Raw genomic sequence first — 12,221 nt, forward strand, 5'->3', positions numbered from 1 at the left:
CGGCCCCGCCCCTTTCCGCCCTTATCATACGCAGCTTCCTGGGCGCGTCATCCCACCACTGCGCATCCTCTATTCGGCTCGGGCGCTGAGGCTGCCGGGGGACGCTCTGGCCTGGCCCGAGTGTGAGTAACAGCTACCACCACCAATGAGCGAGCGCAGTGCGCGGAAAACCCGCCTACGGCGGTGGGATTGTTGTGGTGACGTCAGGGGCGGGGGACGCGGGCGCCCCATTGGCTCAGGTTGGGCCGAGTGCCTAGCGCGGAACGGGTGGGGAGAGGCCCAGGTCCGGGCGGGCCATGGCCAGCACCGGCAGCCCCCTGGTGAGTCCGGGTGCGGGGAGCGGCCGGCGGGCCATAGCCAGCACCGGCAGCCCCCTGGTGAGTCTGGCCGAGGCTGCGGCCCTCGGGGTGCTGGGGGAATAAGTAGGCCCGGGCGTGAGGGCCGGCCCGTGAGAGGTGGCCGCCCGTGCCCAGCGCTCTGGCGGCGGCGGGGTCGCGGTGGGCTTTCGCGAACGGCCCCGCCTCCTGCGCCTGCTGGAACAGGGCGGGTGAGCGGGCGCTGCCGCCCGTGGGGCCACTCTTGTCTCAGCTGCTCGCGGTCATTCTTCCGCCCCCCGCTCCTGGGTCGCCGCGGGAGGGCTCCGTTCTTCCCCGAGCGTGGCCCGTTCGCTGGAGGAGGTGAGGCTGATGGTGAAGGGGCCGCACCGCGGCCTCTCGCGGACCTCCGTTTTCGGTTCCGGTACGGGGCGTTGGCGTGGCTACGCCGGGCCGTCTCCCGACGGGAGAACAGGTGTTGTTGCCTTGTGGGAGCTACCCGTCACTCTGTAATCGATTTCTTTTGTAGTAGGAACAAACGCGTGAGGAAGATCGCGAGGGTCACAGTAGGACGCCGTTTCAAACGCACTTGTTTACGTTAGTCTGACAGCGTAAACTGGGTTTGTGTGCAGTGACATATCTAGAAGATGGAGTTGTAACTGGTATACAGACGTGGTAATGGTAAATCTTCTTTTGTGTTGTGAGTTACACAGTTCAATTAGCATAGACATTCCCTCTTGAAAAGAAAAATAATCACCAGCTTTTTCACTCGTTGGCAAAACTACCTGGCAGTGATATGTTCCTTATCCTCGTGTGCATGCTGCTGTGCTTTTGGGTCTTGTGTTCTCTCAGTTGCAAATTGCCAAGCTTCATTCTGCAACACTTAAAACCTTTTCATCAATTGGAATTGGTAAGGAGGGTTTTCTGTGGAGAACAGCACAGCACTTGACATGCTCTTTCAGTGTGCTCTCTTCTTTGTGCTCAGTGATTTTTTTCATCAGGGTATTACACAAAATCATGTTTATTGACTGAAGATGAGAAGTACTGTGTGAATAACTACAGAGCACATAAATGCTACATTAAGGAGTATGAGATAAACCAGTTTTTGATTATTAAAGGAATTACTTTTGCTTTCTTGCTAGTTGAAATTGCTCTATAAAGCTTCTTCTTAGCATCAGAGATGACTTCTGTTTCCTTGGACTCTTAAACAGAGAGTATGCTTCCCTTTGTGTTTCTGTTCTTGTTTATTGCCCGTCTTTTTGAGGGTTTTTTTCTCAAAAATACTTGCATTTCTGTTCCTTTTCTATATACAGTTTAGGTCCTTGCCCATAAGAAAAACATGCAGAGAGGGGAAAAATTAAGAATGCAACTACTGACTGTTTAGGTAAAAATTAGGATATTTTGTCAGGATAATTCTTTTTAATTCCTTCTCTTCCGTTCTGTTTAATATTTTCCTGGTCAGGTGAGTGTACTGACAGGCAGTAGCAGGTACAAGTGGCCCAGTTCAACTAACCTTTTTGTAATTAAGAGAGATCAAATATGGGAAATCTAGTATTTCTGAGATTGAGCAAGTTACTGTTAATGTTTATGTGATGGAGTTAATGACATAATGAGTTCTGTGATGACTGAATTGTAAATGCATAAGAGGGATTAGGGAGGGGAGGTGTGAATAGAGCACAGCTTTGAAAGGCACATTCTAGCAATTCTCTGCCAAAACAGTTTTCTTTATTTTTGTATGCACAGACAATTCCTAAAATGTTCCATTATTTTCTGAAGATGTGACATAAGGAGGGAGTTGTACCTCTAAGAAGCAAAGTATTTTAGTGCAGCTTTATTTGCAGATTCCATTGTGGTGTTTGTTATTTGCTGTTAATCTTATTATTTGGGTCTCAAACCAAGAAGTGCCCTTCCTCTCAAAATGAGCAGTCTGGAAGTATGGTAATTAACATCTTCATTTGCAGCAACATCTTCATGGGACTGTTCAGCTGCATGAGCAGTTATTAGATTCTACCAGTGTTTCTGACCTGGTAAAGCCTATAGTGTAGCCATGGATCTGGCTGAACAAAATTGCTACCTTCTTTTTATTCCCCCAGTGGAACTAATACGAACTACACTTTTCAAAGAGCTGGGGCCACAGAACTTACATAGATTAAGTTTTGCATCTATGGTAAGAATTAGATTACACTATATTAAGAGTTCTGTTTGTAGTTATTTGTATGTGTAAAACTTCCTGATACATACGTAGGGAAAACCCTTCAAGCCTGTCTGTTTAATGTCCTCTTCTCCTCTTCTCCTCTTCTCCTTCCCTTCTCCTTTTCATCATAAAGCCATGACTAGTCTTTATCAATCATATATGGGCTTTTAACTGGGATAGGTTTTCAATAAATGTTCTAAGTATCAAATCCCTTACCAAAGCAGGCTGCAGGAACAGAAAATAGTAGAAGACAAGGATGTCAAAAAGGTGCTCAAAGGTGGAAAAATCAGAAGTTTTAAGAGGAGCAGTTTTATATGCATTCATATTTCTAACATTAGAAGTTCTTAGAGCTAGTGGAAAGGACATGATCCAGAATAATCTGAGTATAATAGGGATGTTCTACTAAACAATGATTCTACCATGTGGGTAGGCTTTTTTTTTTCCAACAAATTTTTCTTTAGGTTATTGATCTATTAAGTGCCAGAAGTAAAGTTTAATTTAGCTCTTGAAACTCTACAGGTAGATTACTGTAGCTGGATGTTGTAAGATACCCTGCAGGCTCAGGCTCCAGTTAGAAGGTGGCATTGCCAGAAAATCTTGGAAAGGGATGCTGACTACTGGGGTCAACATCAATTTAGTCATATTATATCAGTATCAATTTTATCAATAGTCAGTCAATTTTTGTACAGAAGGCATGAAACCAGGGGCACAATCACTTTGTTAGACTGAAAAATGTAGTCAGCTGGCAAAGTAATAAAAATAAATTTGGTCTGAGTATGTGAAAATATTTTAGTAATACCTGTTTTTTAACAGTAAACTTGTATTTTTTTATATGTATTTGTCAAGAAAAGCTATATGGATTGGTGTAGAACTAGCACATTTATGGCATTCAGAAAATATGCGAGTGACCTTAAAATAGAAAACACTATGTTTGAAATAAAATCACTTACCAAATTCCTCATATTGGAGCTTTCCAAAGAATATGTATGATGCCAAGGAATTATTTCTGGTATTTCAAATGGAAAAAACTTTCTTTGCAAGTGGCCAGGTTAGATTATGTGTATATATAATAAAGAAAGGAAAAAGGGGAAGAAGCAGATTTTCCTCCCTTCCCACTTCCCTTTCTGACATCTTATTTGCAGGTAAGCTTGTAGAAACTTACTCCAGTCTAAAGCACCTGAAAGGACTGGAATCAAAATACCCAAAGCTGCCTATTTGGTCTAGAACCTTATTTTTCACGCCATATGAATTCTACTCTAAATTGCTGTAGAAAATTAGTGGTTTGCTGTGTGGTTAAATATTGAACTTGAGAATTGATTTCTGCTTTAAAAGATAAGCTATAAATACTTCACTTGCAAATATTTTATAATTCTTTATGGTGAAAAATTGCAAGGATTAACTTGCTTAGAGCATTCTTCTGAAAAAATACTAAATTCAATGTTTGGTTCTTTAGTAATCCTGCAGGAATTTACATTTCTTGACTGTGCTATGAATCCTTTGTACATACACTCCATCTATATACTGCCACCTTGGTGTGTCTGCTTCTCTGTTCTTCACCCCAAGCTGTTCTCTTTGCCTCCTGTAGCTGCTAGCAAGGAGCCTGTCATAGGTAGCTCTGTTGTGTTTGCTAGCCTGAGCCCCTATCTATGCCATGCAGCACCTGATTGTCAGTGTGCCTTGTGAGGTAGCTGGTCGTGTATCTTGGGATCCAGACTATTGCGATCACAGATGGCTTTTGTTTTCCTGTGAGCTAGCCTAGATCTGTTTATGTTAAATTAATTCTCAGTGGTTTGTTTACGTTATAGCTGTTTGGGCTGTAGGCTGACTTTAGGTTCTTGGAGATTTCAGTGGTTTCCTGTTTCTGATTTGTTTTGAAGTACTAGGCAGTGGAAGGAGGCCTTAAATAGTCTGTCTCTGAATATGATTGGAACTTAGTGCTTTGCTTATCAGTAGAGGAGGTTAGAGGGTAACTGGCTGATATGCAGGTTCTTATAAATCCTTTCATTAGCTTTAATCCCTACCTGATTTTGGAATTAGAATCTTGGAAGTCAGTGGCAAGAAATACCACTGTATGTAAAGTGGTCAAATTTAGAGAAGGGCATTTACATAAACTAAAATTTTGGATGAGCATTGTTTGGTATGTGAAAAATTAATTTCTCTATTAAGCAAAAATGGTCTTGCAGATAAAATACCTTTATTTCCTAAAGGCCAAAACAATCTAAGAATGTAGAAGTGTTCTCTGTGCTTCCAAAGCATTGAGCCTCTTGGCTATATTTTTGCTAATACAATACGAAGCTGATATCCTCATTAGTCACTTATGGATGAACTGTGTTATGGATTTACTGCACAAAGCAAGAAATGACAGTAGACAAACAGTACTTCTGTTTACCACTACTGCAGAGGTACCAGCCATTTTAGGTAAAATAGTATGCTTGAATAGGGGAAAGCTTGAAGCTTTCAAGCTTTCTCCTTCCATTAATTTGTACAGTCTTTAATCTTGAAATGTATTACCAGGACATGATTTTTAAAACTCTTTTATTGTCTTTTAAATTATGGTCATTTCTATCAAGATATTTTGTTAAGATATTTTTGGAGGAAACAGTTTTATGCAGTACTTCAATGAGTGCTTACCTTTCAGCATTAGAGAGATTTCAAATGACACTGGGCATGAAGGTGAGCATAGTTGTTTTGGTGGGTTAGAGCCTAGACTTCTTTAATCAGTTAGTATAGCAGTCTGTCTGGACAAGAACAAAACCCCACTCCTTTTATGCAGCCAAATTATTTTGAAATTTACATGTTTAATTCATAAAAATGGTCTTTAAACAACAGTTTTTTCATGTGGCAACTTCTGAGATGAGAAAACTTTACTGTAGATAGATGTGACTTCAATTCTCTTGCAAAATGAATTTGTGTTAAAATAGTTTTTATAATTGAACTATGAGATTTTAATATGTTCATTTAAATATAGTAGTTGGTAACCATTTATGAACCTTGATCAAAGTAGAGATTTTGACAAATTGTTTGTCTTCAGACTGTTTTGCTGACTGCCAAAGTCAGTTTCTTCAAGATAGGTGGTGTTAAAGGGGCAGTTTGTTGGCTTATGTGCTAAATTTTAAGTTCTCTACGGCAATCTTTTGCATGCCATTTGATGATGAGGTTCAAAAGAGTGCTGATGCAGCTCTATGTAACATAAATGCAAACCACTGCTACATGAGATCACAAGATTAATGTTTGATGTTAATGCTTTTTAAATATCTACAAATAACTAATACATAGAGGGGGGGTTGTTTACTGAAGTTTGACTTACTATTGTCTTCAAAGAAGAACTGTATAGAAAAGTGTGTCCTGTCTTTTTTTTTTTTCAAGATAAGTGTTTGCTCTTAGAAGTCATGTTGAACTTCTGTCAAGCTGAAAGTGTGAGCAGAGTATATGTCTTTAAATACCTCCCAATTACTGTGATGTTTTAATATGGCTGTATGTATTTTGGTGTCAAAGTTAACCTGTTAAGTGGGTGAACAGATAATGAGCTGTGTGATGCATTCAAAGTACTTCTAAGACTTGGCTTACTGTGTTTTGTCCCATTCATTACATGCTTGATTTTATGTTACAGTAAAAAGACTGATAGCATCTAGTGACCTTTTCTAATGAACGTTTTTTTCTCTTTAGGCTAGTATTTTAATTACTTAAAGGCAATAGTAATGTTGGCAGATAGATGTACTGTTGAATTCTTGAGATTATTTGACAAGCTTCTAAGCATATTCAAAGTGTATGTAAAGAGAAACTGGCATGCAATGGAGTTTCATTAGTCAGTATTTGTTTCTCTCTATACAGATACATGTACAATTGGTTAATAGAAAGAGGATGCTGTTGGTCACTTAGCAGAAAGTCTGACAATCCATTTTTAGACAGACATCGAGAGCATAAATAGACATGATCATATAAGGTCTGAGAACTGATGTTTACTGCAGTTTATGAAAGCACACTATCCATTATTGCTCTGGGTGTTCTTCATTGAGGGTGCTTCACTCTGGTGCAGCAATAGAATTTATGAAAGGAAAACTGGTGTTAAATATTGATAGGGATCACACAATAATCATTGCACTTCCTGCAAACAGCTCCTGTATGGGATTGGTATTTATTGGTGCAAACTGTACTGTGCTCTCTGCACTGAAATGTGAGGCCCTGGATTTTGTTACTCTGAATCAGTGGGTTTGTATCTTCAGTTTCTTGTACCTGAACTACACTGCTTTTGCCTGCAGTCTCATTTTAGGTACTATGAATCGTAGTTTGAGGACATATATTCAGGACATATATTCAGGATCTAAGTATCTGAACTGATCAGTTCTCTTTCTTTTGGAATATGCTGGAGCTCTCAGGGTGTGTTACACAGTAACCTTTGAACTGGAGACTGTCACAACTAGGTACCGGGGAACATAGAGAAGGTTAACATTTTCATTGTGGGATAGGAAGGGGGAGGAGACCAGTGGAAAAGCTGTGTGTAATATCTGTTAATTATCTCTTTATCCCTTCTGATGTTTTTTTTCAGATATGAGATGTGTGTCACATGCAGTTGGTGCATCTTTGTCAACCCTCTGAAACACCAGTGTGCCATGAAAAGAATATATTAAATGTAGCTTCTTAGCTTTTAGTTTTTTTACTTTAAAACTCTAGGTTGTCAATGTTTAAATTGTAAGCAATACATAATAAATTTCACTTTCAGAATTTTTGGCTTATATGACAAGGTCAAAACTGTTTACAAAATAGCTCAGGCCAAACCTGTCTAACTTAAACTGCCTTTAGCAGAATCTTAAGTTGTGCCAATCTTCTATCTTATAGTCTCATTAGCATTATTTATAATCAAAACAAATGTACCAGTTGAGGTTTAAAGGTCATGTTGCTTTGTGTAAAAAATACTTTATGTTATCAAGGTCTGCTTCCAAAAAAATTATCTTTATAAGTAGTTAGATGAAGAGGTTTAATGATCATGTCTGCCCTATGTCTTAATGCAGCTTGAGATTCTTTAATAGTCAGCAGTCAGACTCAATGTTATCAGACAGCTGAGAGGTCAGGATCCTGTTCATACTGATTTTCTTTGTAATAGATCTTGCTAATAGAATTTCAGCAATAGCAAAGATCTTCTCAGTCATCTTCAGTGTTCAGCAGTGTTCAACATCCTGTCACTTATCTCAGAAGGATATTGGAAGTTTTAGAAGCTCAGTCTCTAAAAGTATTTTTTGCTGCTGTCAGTGTTGATAGAATGGTCTCAGGAAAATGGTGTTGCAGATTTTGTGGTGGGAAAAAGCTAGTGGATATGCAGTTGTGGTTGTAGTTGCTTTAGAGAAGTGTGGTATGTGTTTGATGCATATAAATACATTAATAGTTGTAGTGATAGTGCAGTTGTCAAAATGCCGAATTGCAGAGGGAAAAGGAATGAGTCCTTTTGGGTGGCGGGGAAGAAAGGATCACCTTTTTCCTATCTAGTGGGCTTTTTGCATTGATTCCAATTTACTTAAAGTTTACTTCTACTGTTTGCAGGCAAGTGGGGAAAAGAAGAGTGTCAGTACTTACTTCGTGTATAAATAGAAGGACGCCTGTTTCTAGTTATTTAGTGAAAATTATTTGATGGAGATTTTGAAATGACTGTTGATCTATAATGCCACATATATTTAGCAGATTTATTATTTTCTTCCTTGAAAGGTTTTCAAACTCAAGTATGTTGCACTAAGAATAAAACTACTTCTATATGAAAGTAAATGAAAAGGAGAACCTTTAAGGATTTGGGAAAGTAGTGCTAGAGACTAGTTTTTAAAGAGATAGAATTACTAGATAATAGGTTATCAGAATGGTCTATGGTGATACATTACATGCGACAGGTCAGTCTGTTGTTACCATGTGAGGATCTGTGTTTTCACTGGCTGCCAGCTTAGAAATGTTGATAATTGCTAGAAGGAGAGCATCCTCAAGCTTCTAAGAATTGCAGATGCAGTTTAGAACATTTTAAATTTCAGTTACTGACTTTGTATCTCACTAAAAAAATGTCTGCATCTGGCAAAAGAAAGATCTTAAGTCTGATTTTTACAAAAGCGTAAGGTACAGGGTTACATCAGATAAGCTGGCCTGTATTCTGTTTTAGGCATACTATGTGTAGAGGCATATATGGTTTCTGCAGGCATGTTTTTTGGAGCCTTTCAAAATAAAACTTAGAAGGTAAATAATACAGGACAAAATACTAAAGAATATATGGAGTGTGAAAGCACGAGTGTAGGAATTACCTTTTTCAATAAACGTTGAGGTGCAGACCTAGTTGCATAGTTCTGTCATTTCTTAGGTAACTGATCCTTTTAAATCTATTGCATGTTCCTCTGTCCTCTTTGTTCCTAATCTTGACTTTCCTTTGAGAAAGTCAGGGGACTAATTGATGTTATACCCTGGCCGAAAATAACCTTCTTTTCCTACAAAGTTCATTACTCCTGTCTCTTCCCTCAGGATTTTTCTATACTTGATATTCATTGTGACTTTGTTTCATTACACAGTAGCTGAAACTTACTGCATCCAGCACCTTTTCCCCCACTTTCTCACAGTGCTCTGATGCTTTTGTGGTGGATGTTTTTCTTGCTTGTTTGCTTTTTCAAGGTGATCTTGCTAGCTGCAGAATCTAATCAGACATCCCCCCCCCGCCCCGCAATGCTACTGCTTTATTTACCTGTAAAACATCATTTGTGACTGGTGCCAGTTTATAATTTAGATCCTGATATTTAGTCTGTGTGTATGTGTGTTTTATTTACTGTATTTCATTTAATGGGATGGTTTTTATGCTGGCATCACTTCAGTTGAGTGCTGGGCACTTATGCTTGTGTCAGTCTTACTGCAGTCTTGATGGGAAAGGGTACAATCTGTTTTTAATTCTAGCTAGTGTGTATCTTTAGACATGGCTGCTGTGAGTAGCTGTCTGAAGGAGAGATGATTCATCTGGGATATGAAAATTCTGGGGACAATAGTTAGTCTGCAGAAGGTGTCAGCTAAAATATATGCATATAAGGCATAAAAGGAACTGTGACCTACAGCACATACACTTTAATGTGTATATGCATAATAATAATATCAGTTTTAGCAGTAATAAAGGCAGCTTTTCTCTACTGCACAGAGCACAGCCAAGTGAGGAATTGCTTATTTGGGAGCTAGGTTCCTTAAGACCATGTGCATAAGTGAGTGCCAGTCCAATTCCCTTCCAAGGTGGTTTCTGACTAAAATGCAGAAAACTGTTTCAAATTGAAATTCATGAGGTAAAAAAATTCTTTTTGTGAGAAGTAATTTTTAATTTGGTAACATGGTTGGTATGTTACAGACTCTCTGACATGGTTGTACAATACATCTGTTTTGAGATTAGGTGATTTTCATTAAATCATAGTTTGATTCTGCTGGATGTATGTTAGAATACTGAGATTTTAAAAATGGTGTTAACTTTCTTAAATATTTCCTCTTGTATGTTTACATGCAATTTTTTTTTGTTTTGTTTTGTTAGCAGTAGTTTAGCAGAGCTCTCCTATTTGTTTGTGTTTTCTGTCCAGTTTAAAGTAAAACATCAGAAGCAGTCCCTGACAGACTAATAGCAGCGTATTACCAAAAGGCACAGAAAGCAACTTCACAAGTCTCCTTGGTCTTACTTAGGGAAAATTGATAAAAGGGTATCAAATGACAATTTGCTTTGTATATTACATTAATCAGTTTTAGGAGCGTGTCATCTTGTATTTGCTGTTTTCTGGGCTATATCTGTTCTTTTTGTTTTGCAGTTGGATTGTCTTTATGTGGCCATATGTACAATTTAAGAAGTGCAATCTCCCTTGTTTTAAAAGGTCATGAACCTGAGCATTCTTCAAAAAACTTTTAGGTGTTGCTGATTATTAAACCCTCCTCCTGATCTGCCTTTTTATGTTATGTCCTTCCCCAATGTGTACTAAAGAGAAATACTACCAGAGAAAGTGAAATTCTGAGTAAAAAATTAAGAGTGTGTCCTTTGTCTCCATTAAACTTTTCATGTGTTCATTTAGAGGTCATTGTAACTTGGATCTCTGAACTAATGTTACTGGTACATACAGGTGTTTATTGTATGGCTAGAAATTTAAGGTCATGCTATTCGTAGGAGAAGATGCCATGAAATTTGATGACTTGGTGTTAGGAGCATTTTTTTGGGGTTTAAAAAAAGCATTCTTGAATTAAAGTATTCAGACATTTGACCTCTGCTTACATGACAGCATGACCTAAAAAGAGTTATTTATCAAATTGAAGTTAAAAATAGTTATTTATCAAATTGTTGCCATTTCCAACATAAATACTTTTATTGCCTCCTAAAGAGATTTTTAATGATAACCCTTTCAAAGAAGAATTTTCATGATCCTTGTATGGAAATAAAGTACATTTGTGCATGGTAGTTATGTCAGGTATAGGAATAATAGTTTAATTTTCTCTTTGCAGTATGATGCTGTTCCAATCCAGTCAAGCGTGGTGTTGTGCTCCTGTTCATCCCCGTCAATGGTGAGGAACCAAGCAGATTCCAGCACTCCACCTGTCATTTCCGCTTGTGGCAGCAGCAGACAGGGATCTAACATGGAGGGCACAGCACCCGAATCAAGATCTAATTCAAACTCCTTGCAGCAACATACAGGACAGCAGCCTCCACAGCCTCGAAAGAAACGACCTGATGACTTCAAATTTGGGAAAATTCTTGGTGAAGGATCTTTTTCAACGGTAACTTTACTTTTTATAAGAAGTGACCAATATCTTAGATAAACTTGAAAATTTGTTGTGTAAGATTGATGAGATTGAAATGTGGAGAGAACAGCTTGAAGAGTAAAGGAATAGGACTTAGTGTATTTAAGCTTAACTATTAAAATTGTCGCCCTAAGTATGGGTGGTGATTTTTTTTTTTTTAAGCTCCTCTTAAATTGATCAAAAGTCCTGTTCTATCCGAACAACTTGATGCTTGGATGTTTAATCAACATTGCTTTCTAATGTAAGTGGGATAACCATAATAGGCTATGTAAAAAGTTCGATATAAAGTATTAGAACTGATCTAGGAGCTTGTGATAAAAACTATGTGATGTCCTGTTTATGGCAGGAGGTACTGCCAGATGCTTTCAAAAGAAAGAACACTGATACTTCTCCAGTATTCTTACTCAGCCCCTGGTCCTTGAAGATTTAGTGAGTCACAGTCAGTGTGTTTGTGTTCAGTAGCCTTAAATGGTTTGTTTCTCACATCCACAGCACTGCACAAAAATGAATTACTTAAGTGTTACATTAATGAATCCATGAAGCATTTAATGCTTTCATTTGATGGTTTGGTAGTTTCCCAGTTGTAAGACAATAATATTTCTGTATCTTTTTCATGTGATATTTGTTGTGTACCGTTTTTGGTTGTAGGTCTCTAAATGTTGGGGTTTTCTGGTTCTTCCAGTACAGTCTACTGCAGTATTTAGGATGCAGGCCTCTAGTACTTGTCAAAAGTAATTTGTGCTCAAACATGTAGTTTGCATAATTTGCAGGTTTCCCTAAAGCATCCAAGAGAGTTGTTGTGGTTTGGGTATACCAGGACACTTTGCTTCAGTAGTACACTTTTCATTTCTGCTTTTGGTCTCTGAAAGATAATGCCATGTTCCATGTCGGCAGAGAAATTCATAGGGCTTAGCCCTGACTGAATAAACTTTGTCCACCACTCT

At 38.6% G+C, this 12,221-nt stretch overlaps 1 protein-coding gene across 7 annotated transcripts in view; it reads left to right on the forward strand.

The window, feature by feature from the left end:
- The first annotated feature begins 37 nt into the window (after positions 1–37).
- PDPK1 (3-phosphoinositide dependent protein kinase 1) overlaps positions 38–12,221 on the forward strand; it is a 32,728-nt gene continuing 20,544 nt past the window's right edge. The window contains exons 1-3 of one of the 7 annotated variants that reach the window (XM_059861893.1): positions 167–320; positions 10,981–11,040; positions 11,161–11,253. In XM_059861893.1, the coding sequence (XP_059717876.1) occupies positions 297–320; positions 10,981–11,040; positions 11,161–11,253 (177 nt within the window). In that variant the 5' untranslated portion in view covers positions 167–296. Of the gene's footprint in view, positions 123–166; positions 378–588; positions 678–859; positions 996–10,980; positions 11,254–12,221 lie in introns of those variants that run through there. The other 6 variants (XM_059861890.1, XM_059861891.1, XM_059861888.1 and 3 more) reach the window with 6 other exon arrangements.

The sequence above is a fragment of the Haemorhous mexicanus genome, chromosome 17, assembly GCF_027477595.1.
Source record: "Haemorhous mexicanus isolate bHaeMex1 chromosome 17, bHaeMex1.pri, whole genome shotgun sequence".
Classification (NCBI taxonomy): domain Eukaryota; kingdom Metazoa; phylum Chordata; class Aves; order Passeriformes; family Fringillidae; genus Haemorhous; species Haemorhous mexicanus.